We start from the raw sequence: 24,780 nt of genomic DNA on the forward strand, positions 1-24,780 counted from the left end.
GAAGAAATTCCTTCCCTTTCCTGGGCCTCAGTTTACTTATCTGTGAAGTGAAGGGATTGAAGAAAGAAGCATGGTACTGTGAAAAGAACACTGGCTCTGAATTTAGATGACCCCGCCTTTGACACCTGATAATTGTGTGAGCTTTGGGCCTCTATTTCCTCCTCTGTAGAAGAAAGGGGTTGGCTAGATGACCTCTGAGCTCTGTTCAGCCTCTAGGTCTTTGATCCTGGGATCCTCTGCCTCAAATAGTTCTCAGATCAGAAGATTTCTTCTAGCTCTAAATGTTGTGATTCTGTAATCCGAATTTTCTTCCCATTCACTGTTATGAGGTCTTTGAGATGGTGGAGAAAGTTATGGGTTGATGTATCAACTATAAAAGGACTTTTTAATTTTCAAAGGAATTTCTTTGCATAGGAAAGTGTGCTTAGCAGAAGACTGAGGTGAGGAAACTGTGTTTTCCCTGAGAAATCGGCCAGAACAATTTTTGCTAAAAGATGTAGCCAGAAAAGACAAGGAGAGAAACATTAGTTCTCTGCTTTGAGGGAGGCCATTAAGGGAGGTGAAGAAGAAGGTGAAATTTTGTGACTTCGGTTTCTTTTTTAATATTTAATTGATGTTTAAAAAATTATTTTTCCTCCTCAAAACCTCTAGCCCCTCCTTTGTAACCAAGAAATACAGTTAAATAAAACAAATGGATACATTTACCATGTTTGACATGCTACCTCCTCTGATGTGCCCTTCCCCCCACTATCAACCCTGATCCTACTGAAACCTCCTTGCTAATAAAGGAAATGCTTTCCAGAAAACTGAGCCGTATGGCAACTGAATGTGTGTGTGTGTGTGTGTGTGCGCGCGTGCATGCGCGTGCTGCGTTTGCCATCCCAAGAGGAGGTAGGAGTGTTTCCTCATTTGTCCTCTGGCATCCACGGTGGCCATTTCCTCTTTGTGACCTTTCCATTCATATTTACTGTATCTGTCACTCTTCTACTTCCTTTCTTCCTTCTGTTTCAGTTCATGCAAATCTTCCCATGATTTTCAGAATCCTTCATCTGCATAGCATCTTTATGTCCAATATTGAGGTTGCTAGAAGGTGTTTTGGAAGAACACTGGACTTAAAGTCAGGAAGGTCCTACTTTGCATCCTGCCTCATATACTTATCAGATGCATGACTCTGGGCAAGTCACTTAACCTCTCTCAGTCTCAGTTTCCACATCTGTAAAATGGAGATAATAATAGCAGCTACCTCACAAGGTTGTTGTGAAGTTCGAATGAGATAACGCATATAAAATATATTGCAAATCTTAAAGGGCTATTTATATATTAATAATTATTACTTTAACTGCAGTTTGTTCAATCATTCTCCCATCAATGGGCGCCCACTTTGTTTCTTGCTAACACCAAAAAGTGTTGCTGTGTATATTTTATTTTATTATATATGGAATTTTTTCTCTTTGTCATTGGTTTTCTTAGCGTATATGCCCAATAGCAGAATTGCTAGGTTAAAGCATATACACAATTTAGTAAGTTTTCTTGTGATTCTGAGTTGTTCTCCAGAACCTTTGGACCAGTTAACAGTTCCATCATCTCCTCCATTGACTATTTCCACCTTTTATTGTCTTTACCACTTTGATGGGTATGGACCGAAAGCTGTGTTGTGTGAATTTTCATTTTTCTTAGTAGTGTGGAGCATTTTTACATAGAGTTGTTTGTAGTTTGCAGGTTTTCTTTTGGAAACTTTGTTCTTATCCTTTGCTCACTTGTTTACTGGGGAATGTGGCTTACTTTTGGGAAACAGACCAGATCGACTTGTCTCACCAGGTATGCTGGAAGTTTTCTCATTTTTGCAGACCTGAAATTCAAAGCAGTCCTCAGGGAGGTGAACTTTGAGTGAACTGAAGTAAATTCATTAAAATACTTGCAAAATGAGACCAGTAAAATATTGAGAGGAATGACTTTGCACAATTAGAAGCACGAGTGAGGTCTGTGAGTTATTTTTCCTCCCTCAACACCGCCCCCCCCCAAGACTTGGAGAAGATATAGTCAATATGTACAGTATATTTGCTTGCATGGCAGATCTATACTACTACATAGTTAGTTGGTCAGAGAATGGTGACATGTTAAAGGGATTATCTTCACTTGAGTCTCCCCCCTCTCAATGTGCACAAGAGTGCTTTAATCTGTGCCAAATCTCCCTCTCCTCCCAATGATTTTTAGTTTGTGTATGAAAACTGTCCCTCTTTTCCTAGGGCTTACTAATAATATGCTAATCCCATTGGGAGTCTTGCTATCAGTTTGCAGATTAATAGTATGCAATTTGCAAACTGGTAGCAAGAATCCTAATGGGACTCAAGACAGTTTTTTCTGTATGCTAAATTCTGCCTTTCCCCCCCCCCCCTTCTAACACTGGGATTAAGAAAAAGAGGGAGGAAGGGAGTTTGTGTGTGTGTGTGGAGAGAGAGAGAGAGAGAGAGAGAGAGAGAGAGAGAGAGAGAGAGAGAGAGTGCAAGCGAGCTCGAGTGCTGCCTGGGAGTGACTTGTCCCCTACATCTTCTTGAAAGTCTGTTCATAGAAGAAGCCAGATGTGGTGATGGGTTGAAACTCTTGTTTTCATGCTCTGCCAGCCAATAGAGAGAGGTATACTACTTACGGAGGTTTTCTGGTTTTTTTCCCCCCAAAGTACATTTAGGAGGAATCAGTTAGCCAACAGTTGCTAAGTACCAGTTTCATACTAAACACTATGTAAAGGGATGCAGAAGGAGTTTAAAATATGGTCCCTATACACAGGCAATTTAGTCTTCCTATCTGTGGGGTTAGGATAACAGGCACTAAACAGAAGTGAACGCTGAGACATTATATAATTAGGTATTAAAATGAATAGAATAGGTGAGAAATAGCTAGGTATAGAGTGTTGTGGAGCTTACTTAAGGATAGGAGAGGATATAATTGAGGAAGTGTGGGCATAGGTAGGCATGATTGCAGTGAGGGAGAGAGTTTTATAGAGTCAACATGAGTGTGACATTTGAGACTGGGTGTGAAGAGTGGAAATGCCTTGTGATGAGAGGCAGACTCCAGACTGCAGAGTGGGGAATAAAAACTTGGACATTAGAGTATTGTTAATCTTGGTGAAAAGTGACAGGAGAGACTAGATTCACTGAGGAAAATGAAGGGATAATGTCAATAGATGGCCAGCCAGACATACTGTGCCGGGCCAGATGGTCCAAATTGATATAGTCTGGTCCCTGCGTTGGAACAGCCATTAGTTATCCCTAGGAAATGAGGAAATAAGGGAGGTCAGTCTGGAAGTTGAGAAGCTTAAGGAAATATCCTTCCTTCCTGTCTGGTGTTGTCCAGGCTAGACCTGGTGCTAGAGTGACCTGAATCTCTCCTCAGCCAATATCACTGAACTCTTCTCTACTTCTCTGGGCTGTGAGTCAAGGATCTTAAGTGATAAAGTTCTTCTCCTGCTGTCTAGTCATATTGCTAGTTTATACTTGGGCACAGAGGAGAAAGTGATAGTAGATGTTTTTAAAATGTAATTATGGCCATGGGAGTTTCAGCCTTTATAATAAAAACATCCCAAGTTAATTGATGCGGGGAACTGGTATTTGATTGCAAGGACAGTATACACCATTACCAAGCTACCATGGTAGAGCTTTAGAGCACGGATATCGAAAGTGGTGATAATCTTCATTCTCTGCAATATTTGACACTTTAATGTACACTTATATCTGGAATCACTTCCTAAAGTATATAAAAACAGCTTCTAGGAAGTTCCAGTATAGCCTATGAAAAGAATATTTAACTTAAACCAAACGATTTTCATAAATGAAGGTGATGAGTTGTGGTCTTGAAGTTTAATCCTTAGTATAAATGAAGTCGTTTGTGTGTACTCGTTGGGAAAAAGTGCTGATGAGCCGTACTTCTTGGGCAGCATCTTCCCCATTGCCATTTTTATGGTATCCTTAGTCAGGTTACTGATGAGATATGTTGTGTTTATGGCTTCATAGGAAGTCAGAGCATTACTGGCGGGAGATAACGGAAATAGCCTAGAATCTTGAAAACTTAAAGCTTCAAAGGGCTTTATTCAATTTGAAGATAATAGTAATACTAAATTTTCTGATTCCAAATTTCTTAGGGTCAGATTCCAAGCTTGTAATTTTAGAAAACTTTGTGGACCCTTCTGCATCATTGGGATCAGAGGACATCAATATTAAGAGTTGGAAAGGGGCTTTAAGGGATCATCTGATCCAGCCCCTTTATTTTTTTTTTTTACAGATGCAACAACTGACGGTCTTGAGAGGAATAATGATTTGTTCAAAGTTACATAGACATTAATTGGCAGAGCTGGAATTTGAACCAAATCTGACTCCATATCCAATGCCCTTTCCACTGTGCCATTCTGTCTTCTGGAGAGGTAAACTGTTCTGTAGGTTAGAGCTCAGAATGAGGATTTGGAGATGGATAAAAAATTTCAGTCTCTCTCCATTGAAGAGACCCATCCCTTCATCCATGCTCTGTAGTTTCATGATCAATAAATGACCTTATTTATTGCCCTTCGCTGAATCTACAGAAATATGATATTTGGGGATAAATATTGTAAAGGGAAGGTCATGCCTCAGAAACAGTGTTAGGAATGGGGGATATGTTGAAGAAGGGGTGGTGGTGAAAGAGATTGGCCCTGGGCCTCAGTAGAACTGAATTGACTTGGTTGGGGAATGTTTGATGGTGAATTAGAGGGAGATAGGAGAATAACCATACCTTTGAAAGCATGGCTTTCTTCAAATACCACAGTGAAAGATATGGCAGAAGGAGCTTCAATCAGAGGGAGGGTGTAAGTAGAGGCTCTGTGGAGGATAAGCAATGGAAGTGTTGCAGTAATAATGGTTAGCCCAGTTTGTCAAAATCGTATGATGTGTTTAAGAGGAATAATAGGATGGGACCATATTTAGCAGGATCCTGAATGCCAGGTTGAGAAATTTTAATTGAATTTGGTAGTCACTGAGGAACCATTGTTCCATATAACCACAAGTATTTTGTGTGGGAGGATAGGATTGAAACTGCTTTAGGAAATTTAATCTGGCTGTAGTGTAAGGATATATTGGAGTAGAGAACAGTGGAGGCGTGGAGACCAGTAAGTAAGCTATTGCAATAGCTTAGACATGAATTACTAAGTTCCAGATCCTGGTGGCAGTGAGAATGGTAAACAGGGGAGGAGGGATGGATGAGAAAAATATTTTGAAGAAAGACTAGTTAAGATTTGATAAACTGACTATTAATCCAGTTAACAGTAATTAATATTAATGTCTCCCTCATTAGGCACCTTAAGAGCAGTGACTTTTTTGGAGGTAAGGGGGTTGCTCTTCTTTGCATCTTACCACAGTGCTGGTACATGGTATACACATAATGAATATTTGGGGGAGCTGGTGGCTCAGCGGATAGAGCACTGGGCCTAGAGTCTTAGGAAGAGCTGAGTTGAAATCCAGCCTAGCTGGGTGATCCTGGGCAAGTCACTTAACCTCTGATTGGCTGACAAAGGATCCTCTGTAGAAGGAAATAGCAAATCGCTACAGTATCTTTGCCAAGAAAACCCCATGGAACGTTGGTTTACCTGGTTATGAAGAGCCGGATACAACTGATTGACTGAATAGTAACAACACCAAATGCTTGTTGACCTAATTTGATATGGAGGGACAAGATATAGAGGGAGAGGAACCTAAGATGGCCCTGAATATTTTGATACTGGATGGATGGGAAGTCTCACGCAAGGGTTTGTTTGATGGGTGGTTGGCCACTAGTAGGTAGTACTAAACACACTTCTTCTCCCCCCACCCCTGCCGCCCCCGTGGCTTACTCCTTTAACTCAGTTGGACTGTGTGTCATTTTCACCATTAACTGGTATGTAGGAGAGAGCTCAGGGGGAAGAGACTTGGATAGAGAATTAAAGAAGAGGTTCTTAACCTTTTTGTGTGTTCTGGGCTCCTTTGGCAGTCTGGTGAAACATCCTTTCTCAGAATATTTTAAAAATTATAATAGAGGAACTCAAAGTTTTAAAAATGAATGTTAAAAATAATTTTTACATGTAACTGGGGGAAAATAAAATATCAAATAAAAAATCATAATAGAAGGAAATGCTAAATTTAAGCTAGTGTTTAAAGAAAATGAAGATACATTTTTTTTCATCCAAATTCATGGACCCCTCTGAAATCTGTCTGAGTCCACCTTGGGCTCCGCGTTAAGATCCTCTTAATTAAAGGATGTGACTTTAAGCTTTGGGAACAATTAGCCTTTGCTTTAGGCTCTCTGAGCTTTCATTTCTTTACCTCTTTTTTCCCCCCTACATTTATAAGTAGATTTTAGGCCTCAGGTGGTCCAGGTAACTTACTTTTCCTTGTTAAAAATGCATCATATGTTAAAAGAAAGTTTCAATTTAATCCCTAATTCCAGAGTATGTCATCTTTGAGATACAGTTATGTCACAGACGTAGTATCAGATGGTAATCCTTTGCCTGTGTGAGCCTTCTGCAGAATGGGAAGCTAGTCAGTAGCTGCTAATTGGGGCAGAAACTGAGATGCAGAGGAACAGAAAGAAATTATTCTAAGACAAAATGAATCAGAGTCCTGAAAATAATATCCAAGAGAAAAGAAAACATGGCATCTGGAACTGTGACTTGTATTTTCCCAACAATTCCATAGCATAGATAGACTAATTAGATTTCTATTCCCCATATGATGTCACTTTTACATCAAATCAGCTTCAAGAATAGCCACAAACTAATATATGTATTTTTTCACTGAGTTTTTTCATCTTAGTTTCTAAGAAAAGCATACTATTGATTTGGACCTTCAAGACAATTATTAAAAGCTTGATTCATCTTTCTGAGTTCAAATTTGGTCTCAGATACTTACTATGTGACCGTGGACAAGCCACTTAATCCTGTTTACCTCAGTTTCCTTATCTGTAAAATGAGCTGGAGAAGGAAATGGCAAACCACTCTATTATCTTTGCCAAGAAAATTCCAAATGGGGTCATGAAGAGTCAGGCATGACCAAAAAACAGCTGAATAACAAGAAATGTGTAGAACTCTGCATCAGTTGCTCAGTGGGGGTGGGGAGGCCAAACAAGAGATCCACTGCATGGCCTGTGCCCTCAAGTTTTTTATCCTTTCATTGAATATGCACAAAAGAAAAATACAAATCAGATATCTACCAGAGACAAAGAATCGAACTGGACACCATAAGTGCTAGGCGAATACAGGTGCCAGAGGAATTATTGGCAGGGTCAAGTTTTCTGGTAGCCTTTGCAGTTAAGTCATTTTTGAGTTGGGTTTTAATGGAAAACTTGAATCCCTGGGAAAAGGGAAGGGTCCAAGGCAGGGGCAATGGAGTATTGCAAAAGGGACAGAGGTGAAAGTGAGCTTTTATTGTGCATATGTGATGGAGGGGCAAGAAAACAAGAACTACTTCCTGTAATAGATACTGCACCTCCAGCATTTCTTCATTAATAGCAATATAAATAATAAGTAATAATTCACATTTATATATTCTCTAAGGTTTAAAGACTTTCCTCATAAAAGGTCCAAAGGGGAAGGCATGCTGCAAGTATTATTCTTCCCAGCTTAAAGATGGAGAAAATGGAGACTCAGAAAGGTTTTCTCTGGTAGATCAAAGGAATGGTATAGATATAACAGGTTTTTATCAAAATTTCCCTTGCTATTCTTGTGAATAATAAGAGCTAATAATAATAACAGCCAGCATTTGTAGAATCTTTTATGGTTTGCAAAGCTCTTTACAAATATTATTTTATTCTCACAACAACCTTTGGGGGTAGGTGCTATTATTCTTCCCATTTTACAGGTAAAGCAGATGAGACAAAGAGGTGAAGGTATTTGCCTGCTGGCACACATCTAAGCAAGTGTGTGAGGCCATATTTGAAAAAGATGGAGAGATACGGGGTGGACAATAGTGGTCAAGGGGATTTGGAACTAGTTGAATAATGAAACCCCAAAAGTTACTCATTAATAGTTTGTTGCCAACTTGAAAGGTTCCTAGGATTATAAATCTGGAAAGGAGTTAAGAGGCCATCCAATGCAATCCTCTCGTTTTACAGATGAGGAAACAGAGGCTTAGGAGCGGTGAGTGACTTAGCCCAGGCAGGCAGGCAGGCAACAAACAACATATATTTATTAAGCACGTATCATATGCCAGGCTCTGTGCTGAGCCCTTGGGGATACAAATACTAGCAAAAATAGCCCCTGCCCTCAAGGAGCTTACATTCTAATAGAGAAGGACATCATGTAATTGGGAGCTGAAAGGAGAGGGGTGAGGAAGGAAGGGGAGACGGATTATCAAGGAGAGAAGGCGCATAGGATAGTTCCAGGCACTGGGATATTTCCAGGGTGTGATAGTAGCTGAGGCATGGTGGTGAAGTCTGGAGAAGTCAGAAACATACCTGGGAGGGGAATGAAGCATGCTTCTCCTGGGCTGAGGTCACCCAATAGGAAGTAGTAGGGCCTGGGTTTACCTTCAGGCCCTCTGACTTCATGTCAGTGTTCTTCCCTGTACAGACTGACAGCTGTGACTTGAGTGCCTTAAAGATCTTGAGTGCTTGGGCCTGGACTGTTTAACATTTTTATCAGTGACTTCAATAGATCCATCTTGTGCTTATCAAATTTGCAGATAACGCAAAGCCAGCTAACCACTTTGGTTGGCGGTCAGGTTCCAAAAAAGATTTGACAGGCTGTCATATTGGATTGAATCCAACAAGATGAAACTTAACAGAGGGAAATATAAAATCTTACTCTTGTGTTAAATAAAAAATCAGCTTCATAAGTGCAAGATAAAGGAAGCATAGTATCCAAGACGTGTGTGTGTGTGTGTGTGTGTGTGTGTTTTAGACCTTGCCATTGTACTTTGCTCCCATCAGGCCAGTCTGGTACATTTTAGAAAGGACATTGATAAGTGGGCAGCATTCAGAGGAGGTGGAGCAGGTTGGTGGAGGACCTAGAGGCCATACCATATGGGAATCGATTGAACAACCCAAGAATATTCAGCCTGTTTGAGAAAAGCCTTCAAGAATACCTGATTGCTTTTTGGGGGTTATTTGAAGGTGCTTTGTGGAAGGAAGGTTAGACTTTTTTCTGAAATGAAACATTTTCTGACAGAGCTATCCAAAGCCAGGATGAGCTGCCTGGGGAAGTAGTGGATTCTCCCCTATTAGAGGTCATCAAGTAAAAGTAGAATGACCACTTAGTAGGTATGTTTTAGAGGGGATTCTCATTCAGGTGCAGATTGTGATAGAGGGCCTCTGAGATTGCTTCCAACAAGTCCCATGATTTCCCATGATTCTGTGACTCCCTTCCACACCCACTGAGAAGGCAAGCAATATGATATCATTTCTACATGTGAAATCATGCAAAACATATTTCCATATTATCCATGATGCAAAAAAAGCAAGAAAACTGAAGAGAGAAAATTATACTTCAATTTGCACTCAGAGTTCATCAGTTCTCTCTGGAAGTGGGTAGCATTTCATCATGAGTCCCTCAGAACTGTCTGGGATCATTATTTGGATCAGAGTAACTAAGTCTTTCACAGTTTATCATTGTTACATTATTGCTGTTGTTGTGTGCAATGATCTCCCTGTTCTGCTCACTTCATTCTGTATCAGTTCACGTTAGTCTTCCCAGGATTTTCTGAAACCATCCTCCTTGTCATTTTTTTTTTTTTTTGCTTTTTGGCTAGGCAATGGGGTTAAGTGACTTGCCCAGGGTCACACAGCTAATAAGTGTCAAGTGTCCATCATTTCTTATAGTACAGTAATATTCCATCACAATCATGTACCACAACATGTTCATTTACTCCCCAGTTTGTGGGCACTCCCTCAATTTCCAATTCTTTATCACCACAAAAAGGTGCTGTGATAAGCGTTTTTGTACAAATAGGTCCTTTTCCTTTTTCTTTGATCTCTTTGGGATACAGACCTAGTAGTGGTATTGCTGGGTTAGAGGGTATGCACAGTTTTCTTCTGAGAATTTTGAAAAAGGTTTCAATGACTCCTTTTTCTTTCTTTTTTTCTTGGCAACACTATAGCCAACCCCTTTTCTTCCTCCCCTTTGAAAACACAGGAAAAATTAAGCCCTTATCGTAAATATGCAAGGTCAAAGCTTTATACACCTTGAAACACCACATAAATGCATTCTTAATATATCAAAAGTGCCAATGCTTACGTGATTCAGTTTGAATCTGGTGAAGCCTGTCAGTCCTTTCTCAGTATAGATGCTTTTAGATAAAATACAGAGGATTACAAAGGAAGCCAGTTATACTGAAATAGTTACTAAGATTTGTTTTTTAAATTCATGGACCCCAAGTGATGAGCCCCTGCTTTAGTTTGCATGTTAAATTGTTGTTCTTTGCATAAATATCACATGGATAGTGTCACGTGTTCACATATATGCATATATGCTTTAAATATGTTTATATGTACATATTTATATATTCATGACTGTATACACGTGTGTAATATACGTTTAATGAATGTATACATATATTTGTGTATGTGTGTGTTTTAAATATATAAATAAACATAAACATGTATTTTAGGTAATATACAAAATATATCACATATAAATACATAATATATTTGTGTATACATGTTATATAATATTGACATAAGATATATATAGTATATGTATATTTCAAATAATATTATATATTTATATTATATATATTTTAAAAGTGTGAAACTTAGGTCTTGAACAATAGGTAATGCTTAAACATTCTCAGAATATTTTAAATGTTAAACTTTTGAAAGCCTGGAATTTGGATCCACCTGAGTGGTTTTTCTTTGCACCTGCTCAGTCTTGCTCTTTTGTTTTTTTTAAATGCTGAGGCCAGGTAGGTAAGAGTGTTGGAAATGTTGTTTTTTTTTCCTAATGCTGTGCCTCAGATGGTCAAAAGGAAGCATTTTTAAAACTCATGTGTAACTAACTCAGACTTAAAAAGCAACTTTACAAATAGCTGTGCCTTTAAGTTTCCTTCCTTCAAAGAATCATTAACCTCAGAATTAACGTGGAAGTGAGGCTTTCTGAGGCGGTGAGGTGTCACCGCCATGCTTTCTTTCCCACTCTACGTGCTGGATTCACGATGTCCCAACTCAGGAAAACCTCCCAGATCTTCTTTTTTGGAAAGGCCTTCAAATATACTGCCATGCCACAGTGAAGCTATGAAATAAAGATGTTAGCCATCAGCTAATGTTATAATATATCAATATAATATATCAGCTAATTAATATAATTACTACATGTCATTATTATATATTATCATTATATCAGCTAATTAATAAATCTTACAATAAACATTGTGTACTTAATATATCCAAAGCACTTTACTGGATGCTGAGACAGATGCAAAGCCTAAGTAAAACATGTTTCTTGCCCTCAAGAAAGTTCTAGTCTAGTAATGGTGTAAGACACAAACACAGATAACTGTAACATAAAATATGAGGTCATTAGTTACATAGCAAAGCAACTATATGAGATTAATAAGAAAATCAGGAGGATTTTCATTGATGAAGATGGGCTTTAATATATAGGTAAAAATTCAACAGATGAAGAAGGGAGGGAGAATTTTATAAGCATAAAGAATAAAAAGGCATGGGAAAAGAACAAAGCATTGAAAGTAATGCTGGTGCCTTTTTTTAGGACCTTAAATGCCATATGGAATATAAATCCTATTTGACTTGTAATTTGTTATTCTTGTTGAGTCATTTCCCTCGTGTCTGACTCTTTGTGACCCTATTTGGGGCTTGCTTAGCAAAGATCCTACAGTGATTTGTGATTCCTTCTCCAGCTCATTTTACAGTTGAGGAAACTGAGGCAAACAGGGTTAAGTGATTTGCCCAGCATCACACAGCTAGTACGTGTCTGAGGCTGGATTTGAACTCAGGTCCTCCTGACTCCAGGTCTAGTGCTGTATCCACTACACTACCTAGCTGCCCCCAGGCTGGTAATAGGGAGCTACTAAAGGTTTTTTGAGCAGAGACCTGACACGATTATAACAATATCATAAAGTCAGAGATTCAGAGCTGTCACACACATTGGAGATCATATCTTCCAGCCTTTATTTAATGATCAGGAAAGGGAAAGGTTAAGTGACACCAAAGTCACAGAGGTAGTAAGCAGCACGATCAGTATTCGAATTCAGGCGCATAAATACAAATCCAGTGGCTTTCTATAATACTACATTGACTCTAATCATATATTTGCTAAATGTTTGGTTTTCTACTCACTTTCAGATAGGTTTTTTCTCCTTTTATTATTGCAGCGACCCTATGAGATAAGCAGGGAAATAATTATCTTAGATAAGGTGCCACAACTAGTAAATGATAGAATATAGACAACCTCTCAAGTCTGCTGACTTCTAGTCCATTGTTCCTTCCCCTATTCCATATGATAGCTCTGCCTTGATTTTTATGTATCTTCATTCTTTCAAAGAGCTGAAATGTTTATACTAGAATGATCACACAAATAAAAACAGGCCATAACTCTATATATCAGTAAAAATATCACCTATAATGACCTCCATACCAACATTTTCCACCCTCCTCTTTCCCCCTCCCCACCAATCTAATTTAATGTGGTGGGTCACCACATTAGGATTAGGAGATGGAATGACCCAAATACTATTTCACTTCAAGCCATGAAATATTGGAAGACCTAGTCTGATAATGAACTGTGGATGCTGCTGAGCTATAATAACCAGATTAGCTCAACTTCTTATCAGACAATGACCTTCTACTGAAATTCAATTATTTAACATTCTTTTTCTTAGAAGAGTATTTTTCCTCCTCATCCTGGTAGAGAGGAGACCCTGGGCTCACAAAGGCCGTGCCAAAAGAATATAAGCTCTGGAAGACATTATAGGGATGCAAAGACTTCATTATTGGCCAATGAGAGACCGTGTCTATGTAGTCTGGTGATGAACTTAGCTAAATTTAGAAAGTTTTATCACTAAATTGGTCATGGGGGATGAATCTTTTGGTCTCTGACAAGAGCATCTGGCCAGTTAACAGAAGTGCATCACACCAAGAAAATATAGATCCTTTGAGTAGTGAAATATGAAAGATGATATTAAGCAAAAAAATAACAAAGAATTTGTAAAATCTGATTTTCATCATATTTAAACTATGTAATAGCAAACTAAATACAATTTATCATTAAATCATTAGGTTAAAGCTAGTTTGTGTTAAAGCACCTAGAAAATAATAACGTAATTGTGCTTTAAGCTGATTTCTTGGTCAGAGAGTTTCTTTTGATACTAAAATGAAAACAGTATTTGTTATTAAATAACACTTAATAACTAAATGTATGATGCTTACTAAATAGTAAAGGTAAAACAAATGAAGTTGTGCTAAAGTACGAAACACAAATTACTTTAAGAAATTGAATTGTGTTTCAGAAAGAGCTTACTTTATAAACCAAGAGCTACCCCTTCCATTACTAAAGGGAAAAGCTTGTGAAGAACAGTATTGATTATTAAATTAACAAATGCCTGTAACAATTAACAAAGTTCGAGGCTATCATTAAATGACAGAATGAAAACTATAGAAAATAAAACACAAATAACTTTAAGAAATTGTCTGGTGGACTTGATTTAACAGCTTTGGGGAAGTTTTATTTCATTTAAAGATATTGTAAAATTCAGAGCGTTGAATTTAATAGTTTAAGTTGTGCCGCACTTCTTGGTAACGTGCTTATTACATACCCAGGACTTAATAGGCTATTAATAAATATTTATTTATTAATTAATTTGATATGTCCTAAAAACTGGTGAGTGAATAAATGGCCAACCATTTGGATCTTGGGCTGTGGCACAGTTCTGTGGAATAGTATGACTCCCAGTCTGCAACATATTCAATCAATATCGAATTACTGTGTATTCAAGAAAAAAATAAAATAATACCAATAGCCAATATTTATGTAGCCATTTATGGAAGGGTTTGGAAGGCATATCCACATCAGCAAAATCACAGATTCATTTGAATTCCACAACAGCTTTGTGATGTATGCAGGTGTTATTACCTGTATTTTACATTTGAAATGTAAATTTTATGTATGAAGAAACAAAGACTCTCAGAAGTTAACTTGCTCAAGATAATAGATGTAATAAATGACAAAAGTAGAATTTGAACCCAGGACTTGCAGACACCACTTTGAACCTTCTGTTCACTATGCCATATAGCACAGGGATAGTTCAAGATGGAAAATAACAAAGTTAGAAGATACAGTAGAGGCTCTCCCATGAAGGATTCCTTTACTATTCCCACAAGTTGGCATGCTGCCTGCTTTTGAAGATTCTATTTCTGTCCTTGCTGGATTCATGGAAACATCATTTAAAAAATATTTTTGTCCCAAGAGTAAACCTGTATGAACAAGCACATTTTCTGGTTTTATTAACTTAAATTCAGGAAGCATTTGTTAAGTATCTGATGAATATCAGACATTTTCACAAGGAGAGTGGAATATAGTTAACAACCCCCCCCCAGAAAAAAAACAGTCTGGGCTCATCCATTTAAATACAGGTAGGTCACTAGGACCATGATGAAAGATCTTGATCATACCCTTGAGTCAGATTGTGGGTAAAATAAAGACACTTCAGTTCAGCTGAGTTGTATTCTTCTCCTTTGTTCTGTCCTCAACTACTAATACTTTTAAAATCCCACCATTTGATCTTTCTTTTTCAGAAAGGCAGAAAAGTAACTTTATGGTATTATTTCTGATTTCTCTGATGGGGAAATGAGAAAAAGTTGATCAAGGTCACAAAGCCATTTTATAGCAGAACCAGGAAGAACTCGAACTCATATCTGACTTACCCTTTCCAGTCCTCTTTCCATGGGGTCATGTTAATCCCTCACCTCCCACCCTGGTTCATTAGTAGAGCCTGCCAGATTGGTTCGTCTTGCCCAGGAAGCAATTGCCCTCGGAATGGTTCTCTCTCTTGATTTAGATGTTGCCAAATGACCTGTGTCAGTTTTATGGGGAAACTGGAAATCCCTTTTTCAGAAACTCCAGCAGTCTGGTTCAGATTAAATCATTTTCCGTGGTCAATTTAGCAGATCCTCGCTCTTTAGTTTCCTTTAATTATCTTGTTAAGAAACTTGAGAAGACCATCTGCTTTATGAGGCAGTTCATTTCTTATGTTTTCTCTAATAGATATATAAGAGGCCCTGTTAAGCAAATTAAGGCTTCATCTCATTCTTGTTTGGGACCATTTTAGTAGGAGCTGTTGAATGGCTGCTATCAATATTTCTTTGTCATGCTGTGGTTCTCGATAAAACACAAAGAAGGTATTCTGTTTACTTCATAAATTGTACGTATGATGAACCCTTTTCAGTGGTAGTGACCTATCTGGTAGTGGTGTCGGCACTGTAACTAGATAATGTTGTACCCAAGGTTAGAATATAAAATTATACCAGTTCTCCCCCCCCCCGAAATAGAAGATGCACATTGTCTACACTCCTCACTTTTGTGTGCCATGGACCAGTGTCCTTGTTAGAGCTGTGAGTTTCATCAGCATGAAGGACCAGAACTAATCTCATGGAATATGTTTTTCTATCTTAGCAAAAACTTTCTTGAGCTGATACCTGGTTTATTCTGGGGCCATTCTTCTTGTGTTCAGATGCATTTTATGGACATCTTTACCAGAGAATGGGAATGGGAGAGAAGGGAGCTAAGAGGAGACTTCTCAATCTCATCAGACAGCATGTGTCAAGTATTTACTTGGGTACTGGTGGTAAGAAGAGACATAAGACACGGTCCTCATCCCTAAGAAGCTTACAGTTTAGTTGGGAAGACTAGTGGTAGACTTATAAAGATGAATGCTAGTATAAGGTCTACATCTCCTTAGACCAGGGATGGGGAACCTGTGGCCTGAAGGCCGCATGTGGCATCCTAGGTCCTTGGGTGAGACCTTTAGACTGAGTCCAAGTTTTACAGTACAGATCCTTTCATTAAGGGGATTTGTTTTGTGAAGTTTGGATTCAGTCAAAGGGCTGCACTTGAGGACCTGGAGAGCTACGTGTGGTCTTGAGGCCGAAGGTTCCCCACTCCTGGGTAGAGTAGTGATGAATAAAAGATCTAAACAGTAAGTGCATTAGCAGTTGGAATGGAAAGTGTTGTGGCCAGATGCTTGATAGAATGGGATGGGATTCTGGGAAGGTGAAGGAATTCAGTGGAGGACAGTGGGGAGAGCATTAGAAGCAGAGGAAACAAAGGGAATAAAGAGGTATTCTAAAGACTCATGTAAAGGGGTGTGTGTGTGTGTGTGTGTGTGTGTGTGTGTGTGTGTCTTTATATATGTCTTTAGGATTTAAAGAAGTAGCATTGTTGATTGATAGCTGCTTTATAGATAGACAACACATTTTGGAGTCAAGAAGATCTGGGTTCAAATTCTGCCTCTGACATTTACTAGCTCTGTGATCCTAGGCTAGTTCCTAATCTCTTTGAATGTCATCTCAGGTCCTCATATATAAAAGGAGGATAATAATACTTGTGTTGTTTACCTCATAGATTGTTGTGAGGTTCAAATGAGATAATATATATAAAGTGCTTTGCCAGCTTTAAAATGACATGTAAATGTCTCTTATTTTTATTATCTACTCTATATAATGTAATTGCATTTAATAACAATGTTTTAAAAACCCTGTTTAGTAGATAGCACAAGCAGTAATTTTGTATTTTACAGAGACTCAGAGTCAATTGTCCAGGCACGTGTCCTTTAAGTGTTTGAGGCTGGTGTTGGAACCTCCTTCTTCAGCCTCTAAATTCCATTGTGTCATGTTAGGGGAGAAGCATAAAAAACTGTTGTCAGGATAGAGAGGGAGGGGCCAGTTTGTGCAGTCTCTCAAAGGCCAGATTAAGAAACTTATTTCTGTGGGCAGTGGGGAGCCATTGAAAATTTTTGAGCAAATATACCCAGTGTGGAGCACATGCGGTATTTGAGGAAGAGTCACCAGGCAGTGACGTGTAGGTTGAATTGGGGCAGAGACAGACTGGAGCTAGTGAGACAAATTGGGATCCTGTTCAGAACAACCTATACTTGAGAGAATAAGGTCCTGGATTAGACTGGCAGCAGCAGAAATGAACACTGTGGAGAAGAGGAAGGAGTCAATGTAACTGTTTTATAAAGGGATTTGTTTGGTCAGGAGGTTATAATGAAATTTTTGAGCAGCCCGTATTGCTTCCCCTGTCCCTGAGTGAATGTGCTTAGCACAGTGCCTGGCACATTTTGGTCGTTTTTCAGTTGTGTCTGACTTTTTGTGACCCCACTTGGAGTTTTCTTGGCAAAGATACTGGAGTGGTTTGCATTTTCCTTTTCCAGCTCATTTTACAGATGAGGAAACTGAGACAAACAGAGTTGAATGACTTGCCCAGGGTCACCCAGCTAGTAAGTGTCTGAGGCCAGATTAGAACTCAGGAAGATGAATCTTCCTGACTCCAAGCCCTGTACTCTATCCACTGTGTCATCTAGCTGCCTGTGCCTGGCACATAGTGGGTATTTAATAGAAGTTTATTGTCTGGTTAAATGAAGGAGTCTTCTGCTATATATAAAGCCAGCTTCCCCTTATAGATCTTCATCAGGAGGAGAGACCTGCTTTTCCTGACTTAGAATGTGTGCTTTTTCCCCCTTTGTTTTGTTTTGATCTAAATGTCCTCCTGTTTTCACATCAATGCTCTCATCTCTAGACAGATTGGAAGTTTATTTAGCCCTAATAGCATCATCACGGGGCATATCAGCAATATGGATTTTCATTAATAAGCCATACGAGAGCCTGGCTGGAAGGAGAACAGTTGCTGGCAGTCTGTTTGCACTTAAATGGTTTTATATTTTGCTTTAAAATCACAACTGGATTTTTAATGTAAGATGAGTAGAGGTTGGCCATTAGTCCTTTGTGTCTGAGCTCAGCATTGGGTATTATTATTTAAGAAAAAAACATATGATGTAAGTATGCTTTATGTGTCAGAAAAGCTGAATTAGAATCACATTCCACATCCCCCATAATGAAGAAAGCGAAAGAATGTTTTGATTAGAAGGTACAATTTATGGATTTGGATGTTTCACTCTAACACTCAGTTGCAAAAGTAGCGATCATATGAATTGTTTCATAATATCAAGGTCCTCTCCAAACCTGTTTTAGATTATATTACATACTTGTTCATTAGGAAGCAAAAAATGAGGGCTAGCCAACTGTATCTCACTTTGTGCCTCTGTTTCATAACGCATTGCCACGTACGCATAAGACAATGGGAAGGCAATTGTCCTTGAGTTAAGATGTGTTTGTGGGACAGCAATGGGCAGTACAAGAAAATGAACTTTTATTTTCATCTCATTAAAAAAATAGCTTTTGTAAGGGTGGAGAACTTACCAGTTAACTCAGTTTCCTATGGGAACTGTATATTTTAAAGAGTCATCAGAATCTTAGTATTTTAATCTTTTAAAATTTCCCATAGAAACACGCTCATCCATTTGCTCCTCTTTTAAACACTCATATCCACCTCCATGTCTCCTTTACATAATTAGAAGTGGACTGATAGCAGTGACCACTGAAAAGAAAACTTTAAAAATGACAAAATTGCTTTAAGCATCCATAAAAGGGTATAGAACAAGTGAGGAGGCAGGCCCAGAAATCATCATGGAAGAACAGTCCATTGCTGTTTGCTGTTTCTAAGCAGTTTAGAATAAGCCTGTTCTTTTAATTATATCAGAGCAATGAGCCTTACCCTCAGTGTATGAAAATATAATTAAAAATATATTGTGGGTCAATAGACCAGATTGTCAGGCTGTTATCTGAATTGTAAAGTAGGAAACAATGCTCATTAAAAGACTGCCAATTTGGAAAGGCATAGACTAGATTTTAGAAACCTAATCTTTCCAGGTGTGCAGTTTTTGCATTTGAATATGATTGAAGAGCTGCGCCCAAATTTTTTTTACTTTTATAATTACTGTGCTAAATGACATCTTTGTTGTTAACTCTTGGTGGGGAGAGGGGTGGGATGAGGACAGTTTCTTTCTAGTCTCTTGTCATGCTCTCAAATTAAAAAAAATTTTAAATCCAATTTTGCAAACTCAGATTTAAGGTTTTTTTTCTTATTAAGATAAAAACTGGAAACTTTTTAAAAAATAAAAATGCGGTTATACAATGTGATTTGTATGTGTGGAATTGGGGAAATGTGGTGAGCAGGCTTTTGGGGTACTATTTCATATTGGCATGCTTTGAAGGCTGAAAGAGTTTTATTTTGAATGTCTAACTATTTTGGGAAAGGTTTTTTAATGAGATGCTTTTTGTTTCCTTTTCATGTTTTCTGTTATTGGGTTTTTAATTTCTTAAATGATCCCTCTTTTCAGATTTCAAATTATAACCTATTTCCTGCTCCATTGCTGGCGCCCAGTGATCCATGTCAGAAGTACTTCCAGGTCAGATACCCTTTCACATGTTTCACTGCAAAGAAGCATTTGCCTCTTTAAAATTTGTTTCAGCCTTATACTTGTGATTTGAAAACAGTTTTTTTTTTCTTTTGGACTGTGGACTTTCCTAGGTTAACTTATCTAATATACTAATTCATTTCCTTGACTGCTACAGCCCAAGAAAAGCAAATGTATGAAAATGGGAAAAGCATTCATACTAAATTGTACAGAAATAAAAAAGTGCTTGAGCATATATTAAATCATAAAAAAAAAAGCTTGAGCTGAGTAAAACAGAGCATATCAAATGATTTCAGGATTTATTAAACATTGTGAGGCTCTAAGCCATAGGGGTTAGTATGAGTCAGCTTTGATTTTTCTAACTTAGCTCTAACAATTCTGTTACCTTCAGTCACAAGTTGAGACGCTAAGGAGATGCTGGTAGGAAATCCTGCTTCTTCGTGGGGGTGCTTTTCATTTAATTCTTTTAGCAAATTTCTGAACGCTACAGCATATTCTGTTTGTTAGGTTCTTGGAAAGGGCAATGTGAATAGGTTTTTAAATTAGAGTTAAATTTTAGTTGTCAGTACTGTTGAATAAAAAAAAAAATTCCTGATAGAAATTTAAAGAACTATGGTGTAGGGCTGATGATGGTAACCTGAGTAGTATAGGTTGGTTTGAGGTAGGTACCTCTCCCTTTGAGGTGGGTACAGGGATAGGCAATTCAGCATATTTAAAGCCTCAGATAGGTGAGTTTATACTATCAAAGATACTTAAAGGTAATATTTGTTAACTTTAAACTACTGCAGTGGGACTGACTGACTTTGAAAGTGGGCCTATTTCACTCTCCATTATGATACTTTGAATACTACATTTCCATTAAGGAAGTCAAAAGACTATATAAATAATAAGTCCCCTACCAGGGTACTTAAGTAACAACACAGCCTTTTTTTATATATATATATAGCTAGGGAAGAGAAAGGACATGAAATGATGTACCCAAGATCACAGTTCCAGAGAGATGACTCTGCTGAGATTAGACCATAGTCTTTCATCGTTAAAAAAAAAAAAAGTAAACATTTGGCATAATGAGCACTTGGGTATTGTGTGTTCCAAAACAGATAGAGAGTCTTTAAATGTCAAGAATAATTTTGTGAATCATTTTAAAAAATGTTATGTCTCTATGATATTTTATTTTTTAAAAGGGTTAGATTGGAGTAGTTGTACCCCAATAGACACTTGAGTATATCTAGGAACAGAATCTGGGCCTCTAGTTCAGATGTTTAAAAAAAAAGAGCTAAAATAAACTTTATGATATGGACTTATTTTTGAAAATAGAAATATCTCTGAAATGATGAAACAGTCTTTTCTAGAAGCCAATTAGACTAACCAGTGATGATTACAGTGATGGTTTCTGATTCTGTAACTTTAATGTATTCATTTCATTTAGCTCTCTTTCACTCATTGAATCCCCTGGTAGTTGTACAAAAGATATTAAAAACAATTATCTAGCACTAGATTCCTGGATCCCGTTGTTTCACTAGTAATTAGGCAATGCAGTTCTTTTTTTTTAAATTGCATATCTCATTTGTCCGTGTTCCTTTGAAAATAAGTGCCACATCATTTGTATTACCATGGAGTTATTCCTTTTGCATATCTCATTAACATGAAAACTTGAACAGACTATGAGAGGATGTTCTTCAGGCTCCATCTTGGCAGATCTTCAAAAATCAGCTGAGTATCCATCTGTCTTGGGTGGTTTAAGTGTAGACCTACTTGGAGGTAGGAAGGCCATACCTCTTGAGAAGCCTTCTAGCTCTATGATTCTAAGATTATTCGGTTTTTATTATTTATCTCCCTAAAAGGGAAACTACTATTACGTGTGTTAGAAGGCGAGTATGGAGGGTCTATGGGTGTCTGGTCACCTTGTGTGTATTGCTCTATTTTTGTGCTAACTATATCAAGTATTTCTTACTACATCACTTTTATGTTACTATGGCAATGAAAGACAGAAGGGTATTATTAGCATGTGGACTAAACTCATTATATACAGTCTTAGCTTTGCTATTCTGTTTCATACTTAGAAAAGGTGGCCATATATATTATGGTTTCAAGTTTTTTAAAAAGAGGGAAAAACTTTTAAGCACAGTTATTGATACCATTATGTGTATTTGTTAAGAGGATTTTCCTGTACTACATCCTTCTCAAAGATACCTTCCTTTGCTCAAGGATCCAGTTATAGTAGGCTTTCCTCACTACCACACAAATGTTGTTCTTTCCCTACTTAACACCAGCATTATAACAAGGCTTCCTTTGTATTTTATGTTTTCTTTTGTAGACAAAAAAATGGTATCACTTAAAAACACATACTGTGTGGGTCAGTTCTTCAAGAACCTTTCATTTTACCGGTATGGGTCCACCCTTCACTGACAGCTCACTACTCTACTGTGATTTAATAGAAAGTTTTTGAGTATCACTGTGACCAAAGAATTCTTGTGGCCTACTTTTTGATGAGTCTCTCTGAATGTGACTTGATAGTTCCTCCCTGGTCCCATGCTTAACAACTGTCTACCCCTAATTCAACTGACATAGCCCTTAGCAACCCAGGGTCACGCCCCTACTATGATGAGGCCCCAGAATAGGACTTTGGTGAAAATAGAAATGATTATAGGATCATGCGTTGGGAACTGGAGAGACCTTAGAGGCCAAATCCAACTCCTTAATGTTACAGATGAGGAAAATGAGGCTTGAAAATGTTAAGACTTGTCCAGGATCCTATAGCTAATGAGTATCTGAGACAAAATCTGAACTCAAGCCTTCCTGATGCCAAGCCCAATGCTATATCCACTATGCTGGATAGAGATTCTTTAATTATAGGAAAATTGGTATTTGCTGTTTACCATGTTCATCGTGATTCCCTTCCATTAAACCAGAATTTTCTGTTTAATAGTTGATGATGATAATAGGATTCCAGGACCCTGACTTAGAGTTTAGAAGTAACATACAAGATAAGAAAGGGAAATCTGATTTGTTTATGCATGGCACCTAAATATTCCCTTGTTTAGCCAGGTGAGAGGAACCCACTGGTAGGTCTCCCTTATATAAAGATTGATAAACCTTAAGCCATGGAGAAGAAGCCATGAATAATAACAGAGATGGAAAATTTATCTAGCCTTCCTCATACTTGTAGGCATGTTAACTATAAAGGACTAAGCTTTTTTCATATAAATAAATATACTAGAACATTAAATGGATTTTTCCTCTTTTTATTATTGTCATCTTAGAAGATTATCCTTCCATTCTAATGATAATGCTGTTTTTCAACAATATTTTAGAAGCTCCTCATTTGGAATTGTTTGTGGACCTAGTTTGAGCCACACAATCAATCAGTCAGTCAATAAGCATTAAGCACCTAATGTGTACCAAGCATTGCCGTAGAATCTGATGACATAAAGAAAAAGCAAAGCAGTCTCCAAGAGTTTACATAAGAAAATTATTCTAATTTCCTTTGGTCTGTAGGCCTACTAGTGATATTGCTGTGTCAGAAGGTATGTACGGTGTAGTAACTTTTTTGGCATAGTTTAAAATTGCTTTCTAGAATGACTCTCCTAATAATTCATAAATGTTCCTGTTTCCCCCATATGTTCTGTTCTTTCTCTTTGTGCGGAAGTTTACTATTTAATTCTTTCTTTCTTGGAAGCAAAATAGCTTCACCAAGTAAAGAAAAGTTTTATATTCACGCTTCATTTTTTACTGAAAAGTTAATTCCACAACTTTATTAGCCTCCTTATCACAGGACTTACTTAGATTGATGTTTTGGGGTGATTTTTTTTTCATTTTTCCAAAAATCAAGTCCATTTCACTAGTGAGGAGTGGCAAAAGACAATTATTGGAGGATCTGATTGGACTTCCAAAGGAGTTACAGATGTATTTTGACCACTGGCAGCACTATTACTCTGTCTACCCTACCGAGAATATTATTTTGAAGTGGGAGCAACATTCATTTGGATATTTTGTTATGATAAAACAAGACAACAACATCAAAATAACATAGAGATACATCTCCTCTATGGCCTGCATTAGAAGTCCAAACTGAAGTAGCCAGTTTGGTTTATTTTTTTTTCTTGCTACTTCAAAATGCTTTGAGAATTTTCTACTGTTTAAAACTACATAGTGGTTTTAGACTGTTTTTCAAATGGAGAGGGTGTGAGCACTTGGCATTTGCTTTCCTGAGTAGCTTCAGGAAACCAGACACATTTCACCTCTCCTTCCTAAAAGGAAAAATTTCAATTCACTTTACTTCCTTAAAACTGTGAGAGCTAGTTCCAAACTCGTCATTCCCAAGACTTAATACAACAATAAGGGTCTTAATTTTTTTTAAAGGGAAAGTCAAATTGCTTAGCCAAAACAAAGAAAATCTTAAGACTTGATAGGTGGGGCTCTGCAAAATACAGTTTAACCATTAATCTGACTAACCCAAATGCTTGTTGGGCATCACAGAGCTGGTGGAAAAGTTAAAATGCATGTCTACTAAAGGGATATGTTTTTCAGTTCTAATGAAAAGTGAGGTAGAGTAGCAAAGGGAAATTAAGAGGAATTTGGTATGTAAAGGAGAGATCCAAGCTACTGGTAAGCTTGGTTGTGTTTCAGTATACCACTGAAGTCTTCATGAGACAAATTGGCTGAAAAATATTATAGCTACCCCTGGTATTAGATGACCTTGGCTAATTTAGTGATATTCAGTGCAGTTTTTCCTTTTTTTATTCAAACGCATGCCGATTACATGGTTTCAATCTTCTTTTGCCCTTACTCCAAACTCCTCATTTTTCTCTTTTTGCTTATTGAATATAGAGCTACACCTGACTTTAGAGATCTTTTAATATTATAAAATAATGCATAAGATCACACCACTACTTTTACAACTGAGTCTAAGGACTCCAAAGGTATAGCTAGGGACCTAAGTCCGCTGCATTATAAGTGACTGGAAGCTAAAAGGAAGATGAGAAAAGTAACAAATTATTAGGTTGTCAGGTTACTAATGTCTGTTTGCCCAAAGGATAGAGGACTTTGAATATAAGCCAATGCTAATTATTAACCAATTTAAAATTTTTTTAAAGACTATATACAAAATTGGGAAGCAAAGGCAGGTAATTTGAGGATCAATACAAAAACAGGATATGGCCCTCTAAGAATTTTGTAGTGTGCTCAAGGTTAAAAAATGAGCCAATACTCAGGAAGAATGCTATGGACCAAAAAAGTGTTGTTGTTGTTGTCATCTACATTGGTGAAATGAATAAGATTAAAGAAGGAATGAGACTGCTGC

The 24,780-nt window shown here is 37.6% G+C and overlaps 1 protein-coding gene across 13 annotated transcripts in view; it reads left to right on the forward strand.

Moving 5' to 3' along the window:
* The window catches only part of APBB2 (amyloid beta precursor protein binding family B member 2), a 411,236-nt gene that overhangs the window by 159,925 nt on the left and 226,531 nt on the right, over window positions 1–24,780 (forward strand). For 2 of the 13 annotated variants that reach the window (XM_078148569.1, XM_078148570.1), the window contains one exon: window positions 19,401–19,469. The exons of 10 other annotated variants lie outside the window; for them this stretch is intronic. In XM_078148569.1, the coding sequence (XP_078004695.1) occupies window positions 19,451–19,469 (19 nt within the window). In that variant the 5' untranslated portion in view covers window positions 19,401–19,450. Of the gene's footprint in view, window positions 1–4,275; window positions 4,415–19,400; window positions 19,470–24,780 lie in introns of all 13 variants that reach the window. One more of the 13 variants, XM_078148571.1, reaches the window with a different exon arrangement.

The sequence above is a fragment of the Phascolarctos cinereus genome, unplaced genomic scaffold, assembly GCF_003287225.1.
Source record: "Phascolarctos cinereus isolate Bilbo 61053 unplaced genomic scaffold, phaCin_HiC Scaffold_9;HRSCAF=440, whole genome shotgun sequence".
NCBI classification, from domain to species: domain Eukaryota; kingdom Metazoa; phylum Chordata; class Mammalia; order Diprotodontia; family Phascolarctidae; genus Phascolarctos; species Phascolarctos cinereus.